We start from the raw sequence: 23501 nt of genomic DNA on the forward strand, positions 1-23501 counted from the left end.
ACTTGTCTTGTTTCATTTCTTTGGGTTCTGATAAATGTTATACAATATACTGCTACTAAATACATTTCTTTGATGGGCCTAAACTTGACACTCCCAAAAGAATTAACAGACTTCAGTGTTTAACCACATGATGGTGCTAAAAATCTTTAGTCCCTGTCACTGGATCTGTGTTAAATATGAGGCTGCTGCTTCAAAGAACGTCACTGTCTCCTCTTTACAGGAAGCACAGTTCAGTCCCTCATACACACTGTTGGATTAATTAAATTAATTTCCTGAAGAGAAAGATCAACTGTTACAATATGGATTAAATGTTTTATTCTGTAAGAATTAAAGATGCTGAATAAGCTGCAGTGCCCCCTGCTGGCTGAAGTTAAAAACACTTCCTGTATGAAACCATCTCAGTTTAATTCAAATCAGCAGAAAGGGAAAAACATCAGAGATGAAAGTGAAAATATTTTTTATCATATGTTAAAAACCCCACAGAATTCCATGTATGCAGAAAGCTTCATAATTATATGAAGAGAATGTAATCCTTGTTAATTCTTTGTACACTTCTCAGTTCACCTATTTATCTCCAGATGATAATTTCTTTTGACAATATAGCAAAATGGTGTTCAACTTTGGTTTAAGGAACCACAAACCTGAAAAAATGAAGAGGAAACATCTGTTTGGTGGCAAGAGATGAGGGAGGGGTGAAACAAATATGCCCTGAAATGAATCATGGGTACAAAAACTAATCTAGACCAGAGTCCCTCAAAAGTCATCTGTAATAAAGAATATTTTATTTCCTTTTCTCAATCTTTCTTAAGATTATTTTAGTTGTATACAACTCTCCTTTTCAGGGACATGATAACAGCATGGTTGAATTTCCAGTATTTACCTCCTGATTCAGTAGATTTCTAAACATTTTTTTAAAAAGTGAACAACGCTTACCCAAATTATTAGTGCATTACAGTGAAAAATGATACATATTTAAAAACATCACTGTGATCTGAGCATGTGTGTTTTTTATAAACTAACATATCGCACTACTGATCAATATCATTCAAGATAATATTTCATTGGCTGATAATCCAGGTTATTTGGTTTGCTGCGGAGACCTACAACTATTGAATCCTCAGACAGGTTTTGCTTAAATATCCAACCTTGAGCTTATTATTTTGTTGTAGCTTACTCTGGATACTTTACACAACACCACAGGACAAACTAATAACTGTTTGATCTGTTAGTCACCCTGTTTGTCAGAATACAGCATTACTAGTTGTAGGTTTTAATGAGAATGAACAACAAAAATGTCACTTAAGAAGATACTTCAAAGCAAACCTCTTTTCAGTTTGATAATCAGACCAGCCTTAGAACCCGCAATGTAAAAAAAGAGAACCACAATAATTGGCAGGAGAGGCTATTATTTATTAATATTATATACAATTATACCATCATAATGTCCAGATAACACATTGACAAAGTCAAAGTAGGAATACTGGCTCCTGCTTTATTTAGATGTGTCTTATAATGCTTTCAGTTTTCAGCCACCTTCTGAATCTCAGATCTTTTTTGAGTTAATTGAACTGTATCAATATTCTCTATTAATAATCCTTAAAGTGTATCTGAGGCACACAGGGAGAACATGAAGAAAATAAGTGTATAAAATAAAATAATAAAAGCAAACCTGCAGAACTGATGTACTGTATTTTGGGGGGTACGTAGCTATAAAAACAGTGACTACATGATGGCGCGTTTCCAGCCAGGTGAAAATAAGAATTGTTGTTTTTTTCCTCAGACTCCATCGATCATCAGTCTGTAGTCAGTCAGTATTTTTCTTTTTTCCTTCAGTGTTAATAGACTCACATGATTCTCTCCCACCACTGTTCCTCCTTCACAAAACCATCGCTGAGATACATGTGGTACTGAGACAAAAATAGTACAGAAAAATTTGTCTGAAGTGCATTTTGGACTTCAGTGTAAACAAAGACAGAATTGTCCAATAACGTCTTCTCCCCTGCTTAACTCGAGGAGCGGTGTCTCTCAGGAAAAAGTGTGTGTGTGCGTTTGTGTGTGTGTGCGCGCGTGCGAATGAGGGTGCGTTACTTCTGTGTTAAAAGGCTTCAGGTAATAGTGGCATTTGTGTTTTTTATTTGAGAAGCTGAAGATTCAACTGTTTTTTGGTCACATTTTGACATTTTTACTGATTATAAATATGTTAGTGTGTGTTTGTGTGTGTGTGTGTTGCTGTGCACTTAAATCAGCTGTAGGTAGTGTGGGAACGTGTTCAGATCTCGTGTCATCTTGTCCTGCATACAGTGGTGTGTGCGTTTATGTGTGTGTGTGTGTGTGTGTGTGTGTGTGTGTGTGTGTGTGTAAACTAAGTCATACTATATATTATGTACAGTACAATGTTGCAGTTTGTCTGTTGAATCTTACATACAGTGTGAATACAGGGTGCAAACTGTGTCCCAAGATGTGAGCAGTGTCTGTTGGATGTGTGTGTGTGTGTGTGTGTGTGTGTGTGTGTGTGTGTGTGTGTGTGTGTGTGTGTGTGTGTGTGTGTGTGTGTGTGTGTGTGTGTGTGTGTGTGTGTGTGTGTGTGTGTGTGTGTGTGTGTGTGTGTATGTGTGTGATTGCCGTTTATGTGCATGGCTCATGAAACCAGTCAGTTCCAGATCTTAAGGAAGCTGTCCCAGGACCCGGTGCTCACCGCCATGCCGTCATCCGTCACACCCAGACAGCTCACACGATTGTCATGGCCGGCCAGGACTCCTGCAGGAGGCGCGAAGGAACAAAAGAACATTTGTTACTGTAAAATGTTTTGCTCTCGACACTGAGCTGAAACTTCCTTAAACCCACACAGAACACAGCGACCTAGTGTTCATCACCGCTTTAACTCAGCGGTTTGACCAGAGATTGAAATGTTTCACGAAATAAGGCTGTGAACACAGAAATGCGACTGGAAGAGGAACATGTGAATTAACTGGTAAGTCTGGCATAAAGTTCTGTTTTCCCCAAAATAAATGTAGACTTGAAACTGTCAAATGGTTCAATCATTTCAGTCATGATGATTTTATGTTGTATTTTGCAGGTAAATTCTCAGTTTTCAATTACAAATGACAATTTATGGTGATCACTGATATTCTGTTTTATAACTGTTGTTTCATTTTAGTGTGAAGTATATTTTTGGTATTTTCTTCTGTAACTCCAAGAAAAACAACTTGTGATACTTAATTTGTGAAAACTTAGAAACTCACTTCTGTTCCCTGATTGACTCAAATGTGTCAACTCAATGTCTTTCTGTAAAAACATGTATTTATTATTTTTTAATTTTTTTTGTGAAACACAGAAGCTGAAGCTCAGGTGATATACAATATAATTTAAATGAGGACTATTATGACCCATGTATAGAACTTTGTTTATGGTGAAATGTTTTAAAGTGCACAAATATAACCCAGCAATCATCAATCTGTGGCCAAAGTATAGTACCTCATAGTATGCTAAATTTTCAGATTTGAGGCAAGAAAAACTACAAAACTCTTATCTGTTCCACACACCTGCTCTGTCTCCTTTCATGGCGTCCCAGATGTTGCAGTTAAAGTCATCGTAGCCAGCTAGCAGCAAACGGCCAGAGCGTGAGAAAGCCACAGAGGTGATGCCACAGATGATGTTGTCATGGCAGTAGAGGCTGAGCTCCTGGTCTGCACGCAGGTCAAACAGCCTGCAGGTGGCGTCATCTGAGCCTGTGGCGAAGGCGCTGCCGTTGGGAAAGAACTGAGGACGGAGAAAAAGAAGATGGTTTTAGATTATTAAAATATGGTGATCATGTTTTAATCCGTCCACCTGTTGATAACCTGTGTGGTGCACCAGTCCAGACTCTAATTAGAGGTTGTTTCCTAATGGTCAGGATGTCCATATATGGTGTTAATTGATAATCTTGTTAATCCTCTAGCGTGCTCCCAGTTTAAATCCCTCCCAAAGCTGGAGACAAGACAGTGTGTGACGTCACCAAGACAAATCCTGATCATGTATTAGACAGTACAAAGGAGCATCGCTTTATGTCTCTACTGGGGCAGATATTAATACCATTTGGAATTTGTCAACAGAAAGTTAATTTTATTATATTCACAGCTGACGATATTTCACATGTATGGTTTATGGGTTCAAATTTACATTCACGTTTATCTTTACATGTCTTGATAATATTTTCTGTTACGATGTATTGACATGAGGTATTTCTGTAGTCTTAACTATTCAATGTGTAGCTATTTCCAATAGTTGTTTATTAACTGGTGAAGAATAGAAAATATTAAGACCATTAATAGAATACTAATATTTAGCATATTTATTGATGAATATATCAAATGCTTTTTTTCTATTTATTAGGACATAAGAATGGTCTGATTAATTTTCATCTCTAGATTTAGTCTCTTGGGGAAATACTATAGATTAAAGTGACAGTACTTTCACATTCATCTTTTCTCTTCAGGGACTTTCATAAGATTAAATAAATAATGGCCAGAATTAATGCAGTAGAAGCCAAGATGTCCAGACTTTCAACCTTTAGTATGGTTCAAGCAACAAAAACACTACACTTCCCATAATGCAACTCTCATAATGCAGCACCTTTCTTTAGATCTCCCCTGCCCAGGACTGTAAATGCCCACATCTTTCAAACACTGCCACACTTTGTAAGTTGTTTATTATAAATGTAAGGTTTCCAAGCCCAAGCTGAGGTAACCCTGATAACATCATCAGTCATGTTTTTAAGACTTTACAAAGCTCCCCTAGAGCTTCAGCAGAAATTATACGCCTGTTTTTATTCACTGATTACTTGACAAGTGAACTGAACATGTGTAAAAATTGTTGGAGTGCTCTATTTAAACTGTGTAGGATCCCAGATAAAAACACAGGCTGATCGCGCCCTCAGCACACTCACACAGATGGCGTTGATGTCCGACTCGTGGCCTGTAAAGGTCTGCCTGCACATGCTGTCCCTGATGTCCCACAGTTTGACAGAGGCGTCACAGGCTCCTGATACAAAGGTGCGCAGGTCGGGCGACAGGGACAGGCTCATGACGTCACCGCTGTGGCCCGAGAAAACCGTGGTCTGCTGACTTGTCTCGATGTCCCACAGTGCACTGGGCAGAACACGTGCAGAGTTAGACAGCAATCATCTCAGGGAAAAAAAACCTTTGCTCTGCACGTCTTGGTCACTGTGACTTACCATGTGGTGTCTCCTGAACTTGTTATGATTTGATTGTCATCAACGAATCGGCAACATGACAGGTAACCTGAGAGAATGGAAAGTATATTTGTTTTGATTAGTTTCTGTTAAATATATATACACACACACACACCTATATATACTGAATATGCACACACATGTAGAGGTCTTTCTAAAGTAAGTGGTAGAGTGACATTACTAGCGTCTACTGTAATACAATAAGCATAGGATAGAAATATTACTGTAACAGTACACTGAATGTAAAACACATTAGGGCGAGGGGAGAATAGTGGATACCATTTACTGCATTTATATACATTTATATCAATTTAGATATTAGATATATAATATATATAACAAATTATGACGGAATTGGTTCACATGTTTACTGTTATGCTTTTATAACTAATTAGAAATGCTACTGTATATAAATATATGTTTAGTCAGTGCACTGACTGTACTTAAAATAACAGTTTCCTTGAAAGAGACCTGATACTTTGCAATATTTTATATATATTCATCTTTACTACAAATAGCTTGTCCATTAAAACCTTTGTCTTGTTTTAGGAAAATATCTATGTACTCAATTATTGTTTTAACCTCACACAGGCTGCATTTGACCCCAGTAAAGTAGGGCAGATTTTATATAACTTGGATTTTTGTAGCTGAACAGTATGACACGGTTTAGAGAGATTTTAGTAACAAAATCAAACTGAAGCTGCTAAAGTAAGGGAGATGAAAATAAAGGGACGTACAGTACAGTAGGTTGTCCCTATCTTCAATGAAAATTACACTCTTGCATTTGGGACATCTTGATATTTAGTTGCAGTCTATTTTGCAAAGTGTTTATCCTATTAAACCATGCATATGATTTCTAATCTACTAATAATGTATTTTACTGGATTCATTATTGTTGTCCTGTGTCCTTCATAGATTGTTAATATAGTATATTTGTGCCCATATGCAAAAAGAAAATTACACTAATTTCACAGAATTACAATTACATTTTTCTGACTAAAACAGAAATCTACAAGCAAAGAGACAGTGTGTGTACACCACATACTATATTTTTAGGTCAGGCGCAGAATAATAAATGAAATAAAGAGGATTATAGCTCCTTAAGTCTTTTAACTACTGAAAAAGGCAACATTTTGACCCCACCAGGTCTTCATCAGGCAGACTTTGTTAGCTATAATTCAGCATGTGGACACTCTGCTTTTCTCAATAAAACAGAAATCTACACATCTGTTGAAACAAACACACAATCTTCAGATACATGTCATGATACTGTCACAGACAAAAGAAAAAATGTGTTCAAATCTAATAACATACATAACTGCAGTGTCACAAATCTCACAGACAGGAGCTGATGTCTCAGCTCATTACGACGGTGCTGCCCTGCGATTAATTAACCATGTAAATGAAATCTTCATTGTTGAGCGGTTTGGGACTGAAGCTTTCCCATGAGGCAGAGGACTGCTGCACGCTTGTTTCATCAGTTTGATACTCACAGGAAGAGTTTAACGCAAATAGACAAATGAGAGTGCAACACCCTCTCACCTGTATGGCCAGGTAGTTCCCTGCTGACCCTGACGTTGCCCTCGCGCGTCTTCAAGCAGTAGATGGAGCAGATGTTGTCAAGGCCTCCGCAGGCCACATAGTTTCCAGAGGGGGCGTAAGCACAGGTCATCACCCAGGAGGAGCGCAAGGGGATGGCGTGTATCTAGGAGAGGAAGGTAGATTAAATATCAGCAGACATGATGTGTAACTTTTGGGAAGAAATCAAGGGCAAAACCCTTAATGAGTGCATTTAAAAATCAAATGCTATTGGAAATATTGCAATAAGTCATAGCAGTGGTTGCAAAGGAAACTATTATGACTCAACCACCCTCCTACAACAGGAAGACTTCACTCCACTTTCTCTTCCAGTTCGGACGGCGACCAAGTGTGACTATTTCTCCAGCTGATGACCTGGACGGAAGAAGTATTTTGCAGACTTTACCTTGTTAGTGGTGTAGCTGTCCCACACGATCAGTTTTCCATCTTGAGAGGCACTAACCAGAAGCCTGTGGAGACAAACGTTCAAACATTTCACCCAGTGATGTTCCTTCCAGTGAGGATTAGGGTTAATTTTATTATTAATTTATAGTTTTTCCTCAGTCACTGATTTATCCAGCTTACAGGCAGAAAGAAAGTGTATGCAGATGTGGAATATAACTGCAGTGTTCTTGCTGTTTGCACTCTAAAGAGAGACGCCTCTGGATGTTTTGGCTCCCCGCTCTTGAAAATGTGGATATGACGGAATAACTATAAGTTCAAGGTGCAGATAATCAGGTCTCTCTGTTGGCTGGTTGTCAGTTATTTTAAAATCATACACCCACATACATTGATATGTGCTGAAGAGATACATTTCTTACTGTAGCTCAATGAGAGAGGCAGGAGACCATGCAGTGAATCCTGAGGTCAGCAAATGATCTTAACACAGTTGGACTATTGAAGCCAACATGCACAGAGTGTTTGCTATTTGACATGGTTGGTTTGAAACTATACTACTACAGGAAATACAGTTATTTTGTATACCAAAATTATATTCTTATTTAATTTTTCATGTAGTCTGGGCCTAGTGTGATCAGTTCATTAGAAATAATAATTTATTTGTGTAATGGAATGTATGTGTATGTTTATTCTTGTTCAATGTTAATGTTTCAAGATGTTAAACTCTGAGCTTAAGGTGAATTCAAACAGTGACACAGAACAGTGTTAAAAGTCCACCACAGTACAGATTTTCATTTGAATAATTCAATAATTGATTCTTTAACATTTCTCCTTCTGAAAGAATGGGTGATGCTAAGCTGGTTTGACAATTCAGACCATGTTAACACAAAAAGACAAAAGCTACATTTAAATGATGTGCAGCACCAGTGCAAAGTCTTTAATCACAATCAATACCATTACATTGAAAACAGGAAAAGTATAGTCACTATAGCCTCACCTTGAGTCGGTCCCCCAGTGCATTGCGTAGATCTTAGCAAGGTGGCCCCTCAGAGTGCGTCTCGTCCGCATCTGAATCCGCCCCACAGGATCCAGACCAGCAGTTATCTAGGTTATAGTGAGGATCAGTTAATCAAAGAGTTAGGTGTAAGAAAATTTACATTTTTATTGATAGCACTATGGAATGTAACATTCTGACACTTAAAACTAAAACAATATATATATTTATAATATATCATGCCAAATTTTATCATATTAATAAATGTACATGTAAAATTTAGTTTCTGATTGCTTGTATCAAAATAATGTATGAAGCTCATTACAGCATTGCACCATGTTAAAAAGTCAAAAAGTCCAGCTTTAAGTCTAATGGGGCTGGATTTTTGTCACACAATATGAGATTTGATATATAAAAAGATTTCAAGTCGCTGCTGTGAATTTTATTTGTGAACCAAACAACTCGCAGGTCTTTGGGGAATCTACATATGTCTTACCACCAGAGACATTCAGTGTAAACTCACCTGTGTCAGGGTTGAATCTCCACATGCTTTCCTGGCATCCTGTAAGACATTGAATCATAGGATGATTTAAAAAACCATTACAATAGATAAATATACAGTATGAAGTAAAGGTAGTTCAGGTAAAAACTGAAATTTGACATACTCTTATCTGGTTCCTTAGCTGCTCGGCCTCCTGGCGAAGCTGCTCCAGCTCACTCATTTTGGATTTGTCCGAGCTGTCACCTGTATGTTTGAGGAGAACTTTAAATATCAGTCTCTCAAAATCTCTAAATTAATAAAAAAATGTCTGCCACTTATTTTTTTCGGTAATCCAGGGATCCACTTTCATCCAAAATGAATCAATTAATTTACTTAAAATATTATTTGTTCCTGATATGGGAATAAATAAATAAATATAAAAACATATTTTAATCTCTAAATTTACTGAATTCACACAGTGAGAAAATACCCTGTAATCTGTTTAGGCCTGATTTAACTGAGGAAAATAATCTGTAATGACTAAGCTGCTATCGAGCAGCCAGCATGGCTACCATGCAGCAGACACTGACTGAACGCTCCCTCAAAAACCGAGGAAACCTGTTACACTGTGCACATATAGGCTGAGTATAATGCTTGAAAGAGTCATCTTTATGGCTCCCCTGTCATCCAGGACAGTTTGGTTCCTCCTAATTAACATACCAGGTAAATATGTCCAGGAATAGCTGCAGCTTCATTTCCTAAACTAGAATCCTTTTGCTGTAGGCCAACTGGGGTCACACACACACACTGTACATCACATCACGCTTTCAGTAGGAAGCAGCGTTTCCTGTTCCTGACAGGAGCACAGTTACAAATCCACAGACAGCTTCCCAAACAGGGAGCCTGTGTATTTGCATTTGTGCAGCCATTCAAATTTGCGATAACGCTCCAAAGCAGACACGAATCTACAGTACACACCGCAAGGAAGAGCAATTAGCTACAGTAGGTCACTGTTCCCTGGAGGGACCTGCGACCAGATGGATCACACGGCACTAATGGAAGCCAAAAGGGGTGCCTCATGGGTCTAGGTCTCCTGGCACAGCTGCTCATTTAGCCAATGAGGAGCTGAGAGGGGGGGTTGATGCATCAGAGATCAGGCCTGGATGGGTCCAGCCAGATGCTCAGACGTTGTTGCCTTTGAGCATTAACAGCATATTTGTATGTGAGAAACACACAACACAGACAGTTTTGACCTTTTTGAAATATTTTTTGCTTTATATCACACAGTCTCCACCTGCAGGGACTCAAGGCCTATAGCAGCAGACAGGGTGATGATGAGGAAGATGAGGGAAGCAAAGTAAAGCTCAGCACCTGAACACTGAGGGAGGTTACTGGTCTTTGAGAGCATCTTTTCTAACACAAGTAGACAGAAATTCAAAGATGCCAAGTGTGACTGGCCCCACCCCTCCGAATGCACATCCATCTGATGTATAACTACACCAACATGGCTACATCTGCAACTGGAGGAGAATGCAAGCCACTAGTAAATGTTAATGTCAGAGAAACTGTGTGGCACAGCCCACTCACCCCCAGGTTTAAACATGCAGGCCTGGGCTGGGAGCTCCCTCAGCTCCGCACTGAAATAAACGCCGCAGTAAAGAGAAAGCGGGTCCAGGCCAGACTGACAGGGTGTAATTCATCAGGATTTTATTTGACTGTCTGCAGATTCCCAATGTATTCAAAGAGAAAGACAGGCCCCATGAATGCAGGATACATCACATATTGATCAGCAGAGGGTGGCTGATGAAGGCCTTGCCCACATCTTGTTTCAGATACTGAGCTCCGACAATGCGGATGTAGATAAATTAATTTAGTCGGAATGATGCCATGAATAGGCACATCATCACCCAGCCATCTTACACTGTATAGGCCGGCCCGCAGCTGCTGTCACAGCCTTTGATAATGGGTGGCTACCTGTTAATTCTCCCGATGATTTTGCTGCTTGTTTCCCCCTGCAGTTAAAAAAAAGAAGAAAAACTGAAAGCAACGTCCCCTAAATCCCGTGGAGGATTTAACTAGATGTCTTTTTTTCTCATTAAAAAAATGAGGTGCAATGAAGAGCAGATGATGGCAATCCACTTATATCTCCGTGTGTCACGATTAGGCTGTTTCCAAATCCTTCAGTAAACAGGCAAACGGAGGAGGGCTGCACACATTTCCATTTCTCTGCTTTAGTGGGAGCTCCTGAAAAAGATGAAATCTGCTGCTGTTGCTGCTGCTGTGAAGCCGTTTCCTTCTCTTTGCCTTTTTTCACGCCCGACAAGTTAACAAAAGCATCTTTGTCCGGTAAAGGCGTAAACAAACACAATTATAGCCCCAGCTCGGCCCATCAAAGATTGTCCATTAAATAGTATTCAGTCCGTTTTACTCCGATTCTGCTTTTCGTGACGTTATCCTCGTTTCCTTCCTCTCTTTGGTTTCCTCCTCCCTCTGCCGACACTTCATCAGGACAGCCGCCGCACTCAACAATGCATTACTGAGTAAAATCTGCAAAGTGCCTCATGTAGCCTACAAATAATGAGATGGGGGGAAAAAGCCTTTGCCTGCAAGAAATCAACCCATCAGCAGACTTGCTGCGTACGTTTTTCTTCCAGTATAATGAAGCGGCCCTCTCGGTCAGTTATCCACACGGTTCCTGTTTTTTTTCTCCTCTCTCTCTCTCTCTCTCTCTCTCTCTCTCTCTCTCTCTCTCTCTCTCTCTCTCTCTGTCTCTCTCTGTGTCTCTCTCTCTATCTCCCTCTCCCTCTCTCTCTCTCTCTCCTGAATATCATCATTCAGAAACAGGCTGCCAGATCACGCGGTGAGCGCTTGCAGAAGGATCCTCAAATCCGGGCCATGAAGCATGTTACAACCACACCCATCTCTTAAATACTAGTAAATCCCATGACCCCCCTCTGATCAGACCCCTCTGCAGGCTTTTCTTCACATGGACATAGTCTTAGTTTTATCTGTTCAGAAGGTGAATCTAAGAGATCCACGTCAGGGACTTTCAAGGATCCCTGTTTATTATTATTTTTTATTATTTTTATGATTATTTCATGCTTTATAGTGTACACCATCATCAGTGTTAATGTCAACACAAAGAATCAAGAGCATCAAGACTTGAACTGATGCTTTCATCAGCTACTGTTAAAATGCTTAATACATTTATGATTAATAAAATCATTTTGACCCATATGAGTAGGCTAAACTTGGAGGTTTAATGCTCCTGTGCAGTCTGAAAAGTGAAGCCAGTAAGGAAGTGACTCAAACCTGTGTTTTCTGTAATGACCAGCAGGGGGCGACTCCATTGGCTCCAAAAAGAAGGTGAAGGGTCTATCTGCAGTCTTGCAGATCTACAGGACACACCCACTTTACTACCTGATGATCTCTACATAGCCCACCACAACTCCCCCCCACTCACTCATGTTGTCACCATGATGTCATGTTACATTTTAAAAAGAAGTGCAGTTCATTTTAAGTGAGGCGTGGCTACGTTGTGACTGACAAGTAGCTACCACAGTGACAACTTTGGTTAGGTAAGTAACCATGGCATAACCCCACATTCACAGAGTATATATATATTATTTCAGTGTGTCTTCAGTTCATTAAAATTGTAAAATTTGGCCACCTAATAAAGTCTTGTTTAGCATTTGGTTGTACTAAAAGACCTACTGAAGTAGGATATTAATTTCTTCCGGCAAGTACATTTCTTTTTAATGGTCTTAGCCTATTTTTCATTTACAAAATATAGCATTAGTATTAGCATGTTCATAGCATGATTAACCACAGACCATAAATGCACTGTGCTAAATAAGCTAGCAGCTAGTGTTAGGGACAGCTTCACCCTCTTGCCAAATATGGTACCTTCTGGCTCCAAAAATCCAAGATGGTGTTGGATGATTGGTCCTGGTCTTGAAGGGTGATTCTGTGTCAAAATGTAGATTTCAGATTTTCAGATTGTGTATTTTTGCTTTTGTTGTAGTGTTTTATCAAATTGCGCAGAAAATATTAATCCATCATATATGTTTACTGCAAGGCTTTGTTTAACAAATAATTAACCAAAAGTGTTGCCAATTACTTTTCTGTCAATCAAATAATCCATCAATCATCTAGCTAATCATTTCAACTAGTGTGGGTTAAATGGGGGCCCAACAACAACAATTTAGGAGGTTAATCAGGCCATGGTGATGTCTTATGGAAATTTTGTGTAGTATGTTTAAAATAACTTTCATTTAAATGTTTTTCATAAATTATTTCAATAGTGATACCTCTATCTAGTTTTTTTCATTATCTACATATAAAGTAAAGATTACTTGATTACTATCATTGACCGCTTGATGATACTGTAATCAAACTTCTGTCAGTGATGGTTTTATGGTTTATGGTTTTGCAGTTTTGCTGTAGATATTATGCAGATGTAATGGTCCAGTAGGAATGAAGAAACTAAAAATAAAATGGAGCTATAGCAACTTCTCTAGCCTACATGGAAGTGTTTGTGCCAGATGCTATATAACCTGTTTGCATGTGTGGTTGATGTTATAAGACATAAACTGACTCCCCCCCCCCCCCCCCCCCCCCCCCCCCCCCCAAAGACAATTTACAGTCAGTAAATACTTCCCAAACCTCCATATAACCCTCCTGTAACCTGCTGAGCTGGTTTCTTTCTAGAATGGATGTTGTAGGCTAGAACATATATTCATTGGCTTTTCCCTTTTTTTAATTGTCTATTTTTATGTGTAAAAATCCATTATTTTAACCTTGTCATGTTCAGTAGTTTAGCTCACCACCATGACTGAGTATTATCTTTGTGACAATAGAGACCCCTGCTGTGCAGAAATGTAATAACAGTCCAGCCTATAGTACAACTTTACATTATCATCTGTGTGTGTACATCCACAAGTTTTTTGTTGTGCGTAAAATAGATTTTAAAAAGTGAAATCAGCCGTACTTTACACTATTTTTACTTATAATTTCACTGACGTCACATGTGCTCTGTAAAATAAGGGGAGTGGTTATTTTGGATATTTTTACCCTCCCCTTTTGTCAGTCACATGGGCTGTTTATGCTCTCCCGTGACACTTCTTAACAAATAACAGAGGGACGAGGCGTGCCATGGCTGCGGTGTTATTATTGGGCAGCACATCTTTCACAGCATCCAAACTCTGGGGACAACTCAGCTCTGTCCGCCGGCCTGCTACGGCTACATCTGCCTGTCCACTGCGCATCTGACCTGGCACATCTGCTGCTGAACACATCCAGCTGAGGCGCGCAGAGACAGCGCAGCATCTGAAGGAGCTCTCGAGCAGGAAGTGGATCAAACTGTGTCAGGACGGCTCAGCGGTAAGTTTGACTATCCTCGGTGTGTTTCAGCAGGGTGCGTCCTGTCGTAAACAGCCTGGATGTTGCTGGCTGGATGACACACGGTGCACCAGCACTTTAGATTGTGCGTAGTTTTATTACTGCCTCCGCCGGCGTGGTCACTTCCTGGCTGAGCGCCTCAAAACGTAAACACACATTTACCCCCAAACAGCTGTACTGCATTGTGCATCTGTGTTTTACATTTTTGTCTCACAAAATACGTCAAGTTTGCGTGCCGCATTTGCTCCACCCTCGTACTACGCAAAAACAGAAAAGGTGATTTATTTGAACCGACTTGCTTAAAAGTAGGGTTAGGGGACCCTCAGAGAGCCCTTTTAGGTTGTTTCAGTCGGTCTGCATCAACATCAGGAATACCAGTTATCTTTCAGCACCAACAACATGCAGGAACTAAAAAAATGACAACTTGATAGGCTGTGGGTCACCTCATGTGTTCAGTTCCCATTCAATGATCAACTTCCCTGTTAAAAACAACTGACAAGTCATCACACCATGTTTGGACTGAGAATCTGTCTCATCACATTAATCTTCACAGTTACTTGTGATTGTTGCACAACTATAAGACAAATGGACTAGTGGTGGATAGAAATGCCTACAGCTCACTGGAAGTTTATAGGTTATTCATCTGTCAAATTGGGCATCAAAGATTGAAATGACTGATTAATATGCTTATTTTTTTCTACAGAAATAATAAAAAATGCTCATTATAAATTTACAAACCTCAAGTAGACATCCTCAAAATATGACTAGGAGGTCCCGTGCATGTCTCATCATGCTCAGTTGTGTATAACCTTTGTATTACTCAGGGTTTCCCATCATGTGACCCAGGAGCAGATCTAATCATTTTCAGAGAGGGCCGGTGTTGAGGCAGGTTTGGCAACAGCTTCAGTGATGAAAACAATGAGGTATAATTGTAAAGGTGAATCCCGGCATGTGAGAGGAAGCAAACAACCAAGGTCACCTGTGCACAGAAGTGCCTGCTGCTCAGTTGAGATATCTTCTAGTTTGACTTGAATGCCAAAACAGACGAGCAGCTGTGAATCAGCTGACTTCAAATACCAACCTAAGGTGTGAGTAGCTTTCATTAAGAAGAGAAGCCACAGCGGCTCTCTCTGATGGAGTTTTTTTGTATAGAAAGAAAATCATTTTTGCCTACAGTGAGGACTGCAAAGAAGCAATAAAGGGTGATTGCATAGAAAGGTTACAGAACAGGTCAGATGAATCAGCCTACATGTTAGTATCAGGTGACTGTGCAGTGCCCGGGAGCTGCTGAATTTCCTGGATTTCATTTGCATACTTGTGTTGAGCCACTTCAATCTCTGTTAAAGTACTGAATCTGACTTGTAAAAATTAAACCAGTGGTTGCACATTTTGATTTATACTGTTAAAAGTTCAAATATGTTCAGAATTGGCTGTAGATTTTAATCTCCTCAGCTGCTAAAAGTTATGACAACTCTTTAGAGTAAAGAATTTATTTACTAGAAGCTGGAAGCATTCATGTGACGGCATGTGCTACTGTGCACATGATGATTATCTTTAATTTTAGCAGGCTCAAAAACACCTCAGGGTGTGCATGGGTGTAGGACTGCATATGTCGGTGTTTGCTTGGGGCTTGTTGCTAGATTTCTTTGAAAAAGTTTTAAAAAGCTGTATACTGTGATATTATACCAAAATCCTTAGTTAGTGGGAGGGACTAATAAATAGTCAATGTTTAACAAGAGTGCAAAGTTGGCACCAAATCCTGCTTTAAAGTGGACTTTGTGCAGGACATGTTTCATCCTTTACCTTGCTGCTGTTCACTTAATTCACACGTCTAGAAAAAAATGAGAACTGCATATGAGAGATAATTTGAGAGAAATATTTGCATTTGGGGCTTAATGAGGAGGAGCGATCAAAGTTAATGGTTAATTTTCGGCAACCAAAAGTATTTGGCTTTTTGCTTAAAAATGACAAATGGGAATTATTTGTTGATCAACAAATAGAGTAATTGTTTCAGCTCTACACACAAAACGGACATAACCAGGCATATACTGTAGACATATATAATAGTTTTGTTTTTTTACAGACAGTGGCCAAAAAGCATGTTATACATTTTGTAATTAAATTATGTGTCTGTCTTCATTTGTGTCTTTCTCAGAGGACAGATAGACTAATCCTACGAAGCTCTCCTCAGCAACCATGTCAAACGAACGCACCCCTCTGATCAACACAGGAGTGTGTGGTCTGAGTGTGACCTCAGTGGCATGTGGCGCTGTGTCAGATGGCAGCCCCGAATCCAACGCTGGGTCACCAAGTAAAGACCCTCGAAAACTGAACACATTTTTCGGAGTGATGGTGCCGACCATCCTCTCCATGTTCAGCATTGTTCTGTTTCTGAGAACCGGTGAGGGAAGAGATAATAAACATAAAATTTGGTTTTGGGTTGTACGACGCTCCATTTCACTGAGTCATTGTACTGCAGTGACTAACACTGACATGATCTCCCTTTGCAGGCTTTGTGGTTGGTCACGCGGGGCTGGTACAGGGTCTTTCAATGGTAATTGTAGCCTACACCATCATATCTCTTACAATACTGTCCATCTGTGCCATCTCCACCAATGGTGCCATACAAGGCGGTGGAGCCTACTGTATCCTTACAAACCAAACAAGTTTTTAAAATGTTTATTTATTTCTTGAGTTTTTCCTGTAGCTTCATTCATCTCATTTTAAACATCATCCCTGACTAAATTGGATCAGACATGATCAGTCGTTCACTGGGCCCAGAGTTTGGAGGAAGCATCGGTTTGATGTTCTTCTTAGCCAAAGTGTGTGCGTGTGGAGAGTACGTTCTTGGTCTTGTGGAGGCCATACTTGATATATTTGGTTCAGATCCTGGTAAGTTTTGATTGATTTTTTTGGTTATGATCTGTTTGTCTTACCAGTTTTTCTGAATGACTTAGTCTCTGCATAAACCCCCCCCCGCCCCCCCAAAAGCTTTTTTTTTTAAAGCTTTGTCAGTTTTCCTTCTGGTTTCCTTCCTGTTTTAGAGTCATCTGTGTCTGAGGGGGTGCGGGTGCTTCCTCAGGGTTACTGGTACACGGTGCTGTACTCTGCGGTAGTCTTGCTGCTGTGTCTGCTTGTTTGTCTGGTGGGTGCTCATATCTACTCCCGCACTGCCTTCATCATCCTGCTGGTGGTCACTGTATCACTGCTGTCAATCTTCATCAGTTCTGTGGCAGTCAAACCTCAGAACTTCGTCATCACCCATCCGGGTCCTGGCAATCAGACCCTCCGCTACAATGCCAGCTACACAGGCTTCAGTGCTAACACACTGAGGAACAACCTGGGCTGTGAGTATTAGCAGCATTTTGGGGGGTTTGTGAGGATGTGAAAGTACGTTCACTGGTAGAGATATATGACACTTATAAATTTAGGGGTTATCTATAAACGTCTCGCTGCTGTTCCTCATTTTTCTCTCCAGCTGGTTACTCTTTGGACTACAGCACCAACTCTGTCATGTCTTTTGCCACCGTGTTTGCCGTCATGTTCACCAGCTGCACTGGAATCATGGCCGGAGCCAACATGTCAGGTTAAAGCTTGTTGTCCTAACATTAAATGTGTAATCACATTGCAGTGAAGACAATTACAAAGTCATTGCTTCAAATGGATGTGTAGTGTCCTGTGAACTAGAATCTTGCCGTTATGCAAAATTGATGTTTGCTCTTTCTCCGTGTGTCTCTGAAGGGGAGCTGAAGACTCCAAGTGTCTCCATACCTAAAGGCACCATCATAGCCGTCTTATACACGTTCATAGTCTACGTCCTCCTCTTCCTCTTGGTCAGCGCCACGTGTGACAGGTCTGAAATGGCTCGTAATAGCATCGTTGGATATTAATACTTTTAAATTAGATCAACTGTCAAATGAGCAGTTGTGATATGATGCAAATTAGATGTGATTTGTTTTTTTTTCTTTAGGACCCTGTTGATTCAGGATTATGGGTTTTTACAGCGAATAAACCTTTGGTCTCCGTTTGTCACCATCGGGATATACTGCGCTTCTCTGTCAGCTGCAATGTGCTCTATGATCGGAGCGTCCCGTATCCTGCATGCTCTTGCTCTGGATCAACTCTTTGGTAGGGCTTGTGGTTTTTACTCATCATAGCAGCACCTCTTTTGTGTGCTGAGTCATTTTTCTAAGAGACTTTTATTTTTTCCTACAGGTTTGCCGTTAGCTCCAGCTGCCATCACATCAAGCTCAGGGAATCCATGGGTGGCAGTGCTTTACACCTGGGGTCTGGCCCAGGTGAGTGGAGTTTCAGGAGTGTGTGGTCTGTATTTTCAGATCTACAACTGATGTCATAACCTGCTGGTTGTGGTGTGTTTTTGTTACAGTGTGTGGTGTTTGCAGGCCAGCTCAACGCTATAGCAAGTTTGGTGACAGTTTTCTACTTGCTCGCCTACGCTGCGGTCGACTTGGCCTGTTTGGCTCTTGAATGGGCTTCAGCACCAAATTTCAGGTAATCAGAAAAAACAAATAGATCTTTACTGACCTGTATAAGTGACACGTATGTATCACAGTCATCAGCCTGTAATTTAATCAAACGGTCAAATTTTCAGTATAAAATTACAAACATGTTTAGCAGTAATTCAACAAGAACATCTGCTGTTGAGGTAAATAATACTTCCTGAGGATGACCTGATTTAGGCTTTTGCTGCTGAAATGTCACATATTCATAGTACCATTTTCCACCATTTTAGAGTGGTCTTAAATTCCGGCCCAGGAAGTAACAAAAAAATCAGGCACACTTTAATCGCTCAGTGATGCTAAAAAAGATGAAAAGGTAAAGTAGTTGGGAAAAGTGTTTATTTCAGGTTCAAAAAGTGGCATTTGAAAGCCAGAGATGTAAGTACCAGTCCACAACATCATGTATCGTAGTAAAAAAACCCATCATCAGCTGTTGAGAACCAAATGTTTCTTGAAAATGTCCACTGAAGCTACAAAATTCAAGCATATAATTGATTCATGCTTCAATAAAACAAACAAAAAAATTATACATGGCAGCAAAACATAATAAAACAAGTCAACCATTATAAGGATATAGTGTACTCTCTGGGCTCAAGTTAATTAAGGAACTTATTATACATTTTAAGTAATGAAACTAAAAAGCAAATTGAATACTGCATTTCTCTTTTACAAGTGCTTCTCTATTTGATAAGTGGCTCTAATGCCTTGCTTGGATATGTGACGGTCATGTATTTTATGGGACAGTAAAAGTGATATTTATATCCTCTCTCCACTTCTTTTTTGTCTCTGTATGTTTAACAGACCGACCTTCCAGCTCTTCTCCTGGCACACCTGCCTGCTGGGGATTCTGAGCTGTTTAGTGATGATGTTCGTCATTAACCCCGTGTACTCCTCCGGCAGCATCGTCCTGCTGTTACTGCTGCTGCTTTTCCTTCACTACAGATCGCCCACCAGCAGCTGGGGCTACATCAGCCAGGCTCTCATCTTCCATCAGGTATGTATGGAAGTAACTATCAGGTATCTGGATGCATGCAGACACACACACACACACACACACACACACACACACACACACACACACACACACACACACACACACACACACACACACACACACACACACACACACACACACACACACACACACACAACCAGACAGGCAGTACAGTTTGTCATCAGTCCTGTTTTCCTCTCTCCTCTGTGGTTTAGGTGCGCAAATATCTGTTGATGCTGGATGTGAGGAAAGACCACGTGAAGTTCTGGAGGCCTCAGGTGTTGTTAATGGTGGCCAATCCTCGCTCTTCGTGTCAGCTCATTCTGTTTGTCAACCAGCTGAAGAAGGGAGGGTTGTATGTGTTGGGCCACGTGCAGCTGGGAGATCTGGGTAATGCTCAGTGGATGGTCTGTGCTGGCCATCTGCAGCTAACAGTATTAAATTATTCTTATCTTTGAATCTATTTCTTTGCGTAACTACTGAAACAGATCTCTCTGCCACCAGCGATTTTTTCTTTTTCAAAAGGCCCAGGTTAAATACAGTCCTTCAACTACTGCAGACAAAATGTAATCGCTGTCATTATATGAATGCAGTCTCATTTTAATTTGTTTAAAGGCCACAACGACTCATTCTATTATTTCTCATGTGCACAACCGATTCATTCACTTCCTGTTTTGTTGTGGTTAATAGACTGAATGATACTGTGTATTTATAGGAAGGTTTAGTAGCAGAAATCTTTTCTTGTTTAATGTTTAGCCCTCTTTTGATGTATGCTTCATGTATTGAAGTAAAATGGTGTCATGTGATATATTTTTTTATCATTTGGTCTGCAAACAAATTAACAGTATGAGCATGAAATGCGGAAATAAGCTGCATATCTCTAAAGTTGTGTCTCTGACAGGCCCACCTAAACCCCACACATACTATCTGGAAAACTTCCTCATTAGGCTTTCACTTTCCATCTGCTGGTCCTTTCTGTCACACTCATCTCTTGCATTATTAATAAGAGATTAAGTTTTCTCTGTACCACTGAGGTATCAGACCTACAGTCACCAAGGGAGTTTTAAACCAGACAGTTTGGAATTCAGCGAAATATCCAGTTTTTGTTTATTTTGTACATATTCTCTCTAAACTGTAGAAAATAAATCCAGTTTTTATGTGTGATGCACATAAAGGATTCAGAAATAACCTGCATCCTTATACTTTAATTTGTTCTCTGATTCCAAGTTTGCCTTTCTGCTCTCTGGTGGCCATCAGGAGTCACTCAAATGATCATTGCATACTTGCCTCCTTCCAGCAGCACCACTGAACTGTGAAAAGTGTTTTGCATCTATGGGATGAAGTCCTGTATTGTATTACTGTTTATTTATGTCTACAGTATATTAATTTCTGCAACTCCTGTGTTTTAGATTCCCTGCCGTCAGACCCAGTCCAGCAACAGTACAACTTCTGGTTGAGCCTAGTTGATAAACTCGGGGTGAAGGCTTTTGTAGACCTGACGTTGTCTCCTTCTGTCAGACAGGGAACACAGCATCTGCTGCGAATCACAGGCCTGGGTAAGCTCTTATTGCCATCATTCAGCGCAGGTTACGATACTGCTTTATTTGCATTTGGTGACTCTTGGTGCTTTTCTGTATTTCTCTACAAGGTGGCATGAAGCCAAACATGCTGATCTTGGGTTTCTATGACAGCAGCACTCCCGAAGACTTCTTCTTACAAGATAGTGCGTTCTGTGATTCATCAATAGGACAAAGCAGCGAAGGCGAATATAATTTTGGGATTGACCTGCCTTCTTTACAGGCTCATTTCCCCCCAGTCCGACACGTTGAGAGCCCACGCTGGCTATCACCAGAGGAATATGTTGGGATCATTTCTGATGCCATTAAAATGAACAAGAACGTGTGCCTCGGCCGATATTTCTTCCAGTTGGAAGGAGAGGGTAAAGATAGCAAGGTCGATGGGTCAGAGCGGACTATAGATGTGTGGCCTTTCAACCTGCTTCAGCCAGGCAGCCGAGATTATGAGGACGTGTGCAGCCTCTTTTTGCTGCAGATGGCCTGTGTGCTTAACATGTCCAACAAATGGCGCCATGCAAGAATGAGAATCTTCCTGAATGTGGAGACCGAGTGCCAAGACCAGGGCTGGGGGGTAAATGAAGAGACTTTTCTAGAGTTGCTGAAGAAGCTGAGAATCAGGGCATCCATAAAGATCGTGCCATGGGACTCTGTGGTGCAGCACCACACTCAGCCTGAGGGTGGGCACCATGCAGAACCCAACCAAGCTCTGTCCGATGACTTTTTATCGGCAGTGAACTGCTTGTTGATGGAGCACAGCTCCCAAGCTGCTGTTCGCTTCCTGTATTTACCTCGACCTCCTGCTCATCACAGCCAGGCACAGCAGTACTTAACTCAGCTGGAAGTGGTGACCAATGGTTTAGGTCCAACGCTGCTTATTCATGGTGTCACCCCAGTGACATACACTGATCTCTGAGCATGTGCACTCTTAAGTTTTGTCTGTTACATCATCTGTTATTGTACATGCATAACGTCTTAAGCTTACTTAAGTGTGCATAAGAATAAATTCTGGTTACACAAAATAAACACATAGTGTAATAAAAAGTGAATGCTAAGGTACAATACAGTATGTAGCACCAGTCACTCAAAACTATACTTCAAACTCATACAGCTTTTTGTACTTTTTTGTTGTTTTACTGGAGCTTAAAAAAGTGTGCTTTTTAAAAACACAGGTTTTTGCATTCAAATAGGATATTTTCCTATTTTCATATACTTGAACGGGCTTGGTGATAGAGCCGATGAATGGGAGAATAACTGACGTTTGTGCATATAATTCATGTTGATATGTATAATTCCGAACAAAAACAGTTTGTTATGATCATACAGGTTGTCTAGGACATTAAATATAAAAATGTCTATATGTAATTTCAGGGATAAAAAGATGGACCACGGTAAAAAAAAAAAACACTTTATTCGGGAACACCAAAGTTACTCTTTTTAACTTATTTTTTGCTGCTTGCTTTTCCTTAATTCTCACATTTCCCCTTGTTGCTGGACCAAGTGATGCAAAGACTTTTTCTCTGAGCTGGAGCGAGTTCTGATTTTTGTTTTCAATGCAAACATGTTTTCCTTTGCTGTTAAATGTGTTTCTCTAGGCTTCACAAAGGGAACATTTTTTGAACATTTGACCTAAGAATGATGAACAGCATAAATATATCAAAAGGAGTCACACTGATGGTTGGGACCATCATAATTCAGTCTCAGACAGGACCAGGACCATTGAGGATTCAGACCAAGTCAAGATTGTAACCAAAGCAAGGTGTCACAAGTAATTTACTATATTTATAAGACACAAAATAACACAGTCAACAGTTGCATTCCACACTGCATGGACCTGTTAGCAAAACACAATCAGGAAGTTGCTGAAAAAGCATCTTGCATGATTTGGCATGCTCCATCTTTGGTCACTGAGAAAGAATTAAAGTACAGATTATTCTATATACTAATGGTCATTACTGTGGATAAACATATTAAATCGCTGTTTGTCACAGGAGAAAATGTATGCCAAATGTACTGTGTGCATTGTCATCTTTGTAACTGTAACATTGTAAATTCCTAACAGAAAATGTGTATTTAAAAGATTGCTTGAATGCAATAAAAGCAGAGATTGTGCCATCTGTCAAATGTACAGTAATTATATAAATAGTAATAGAAGCAATATAAATAGAAAAGTCTTTTATTCTCCCCAGTAGACCCAAAATCCAGCGATTAAGGCTGTTGAACTGTTCGCTACATAAATAAAAAATAATCGTAGTGAAATAAATGAATTTTTTTTTTACAAAATATATAACAGTATTTACATGTATAATGGAGTTTATGTATTACAGTAAC

General features: G+C 40.0%; 2 protein-coding genes across 2 annotated transcripts; one reads left to right on the forward strand and one right to left on the reverse strand.

Moving 5' to 3' along the window:
• Positions 1 to 1408: 1408 nt before the first annotated feature.
• Positions 1409 to 11374, reverse strand: gnb2 (guanine nucleotide binding protein (G protein), beta polypeptide 2). The gene is made up of 10 exons (XM_062433130.1): positions 10657 to 11374; positions 8867 to 8946; positions 8725 to 8763; positions 8205 to 8311; positions 7215 to 7278; positions 6773 to 6935; positions 5213 to 5279; positions 4925 to 5126; positions 3543 to 3759; positions 1409 to 2757 (listed from the first exon to the last, which is right to left on the reverse strand). The coding sequence occupies exons 2-10, from the start codon at positions 8921 to 8923 to the stop codon at positions 2651 to 2653; spliced, it is 1023 nt and encodes a 340-aa protein (XP_062289114.1). The 5' UTR covers positions 8924 to 8946; positions 10657 to 11374; the 3' UTR covers positions 1409 to 2650.
• Positions 11375 to 13834: 2460 nt separating this feature from the next.
• On the forward strand, positions 13835 to 23282 carry slc12a9 (solute carrier family 12 member 9). The gene is made up of 14 exons (XM_062433711.1): positions 13835 to 14064; positions 16238 to 16483; positions 16593 to 16727; positions 16837 to 16974; positions 17127 to 17429; positions 17561 to 17668; positions 17824 to 17935; positions 18053 to 18210; positions 18298 to 18380; positions 18470 to 18594; positions 19404 to 19596; positions 19812 to 19986; positions 21006 to 21152; positions 21245 to 23282. The coding sequence occupies exons 2-14, from the start codon at positions 16279 to 16281 to the stop codon at positions 22084 to 22086; spliced, it is 2724 nt and encodes a 907-aa protein (XP_062289695.1). The 5' UTR covers positions 13835 to 14064; positions 16238 to 16278; the 3' UTR covers positions 22087 to 23282.
• The last annotated feature ends 219 nt before the right edge of the window (positions 23283 to 23501 follow it).

The sequence above is a fragment of the Scomber scombrus genome, chromosome 14 (assembly GCF_963691925.1).
Source record: "Scomber scombrus chromosome 14, fScoSco1.1, whole genome shotgun sequence".
Taxonomy (NCBI): domain Eukaryota; kingdom Metazoa; phylum Chordata; class Actinopteri; order Scombriformes; family Scombridae; genus Scomber; species Scomber scombrus.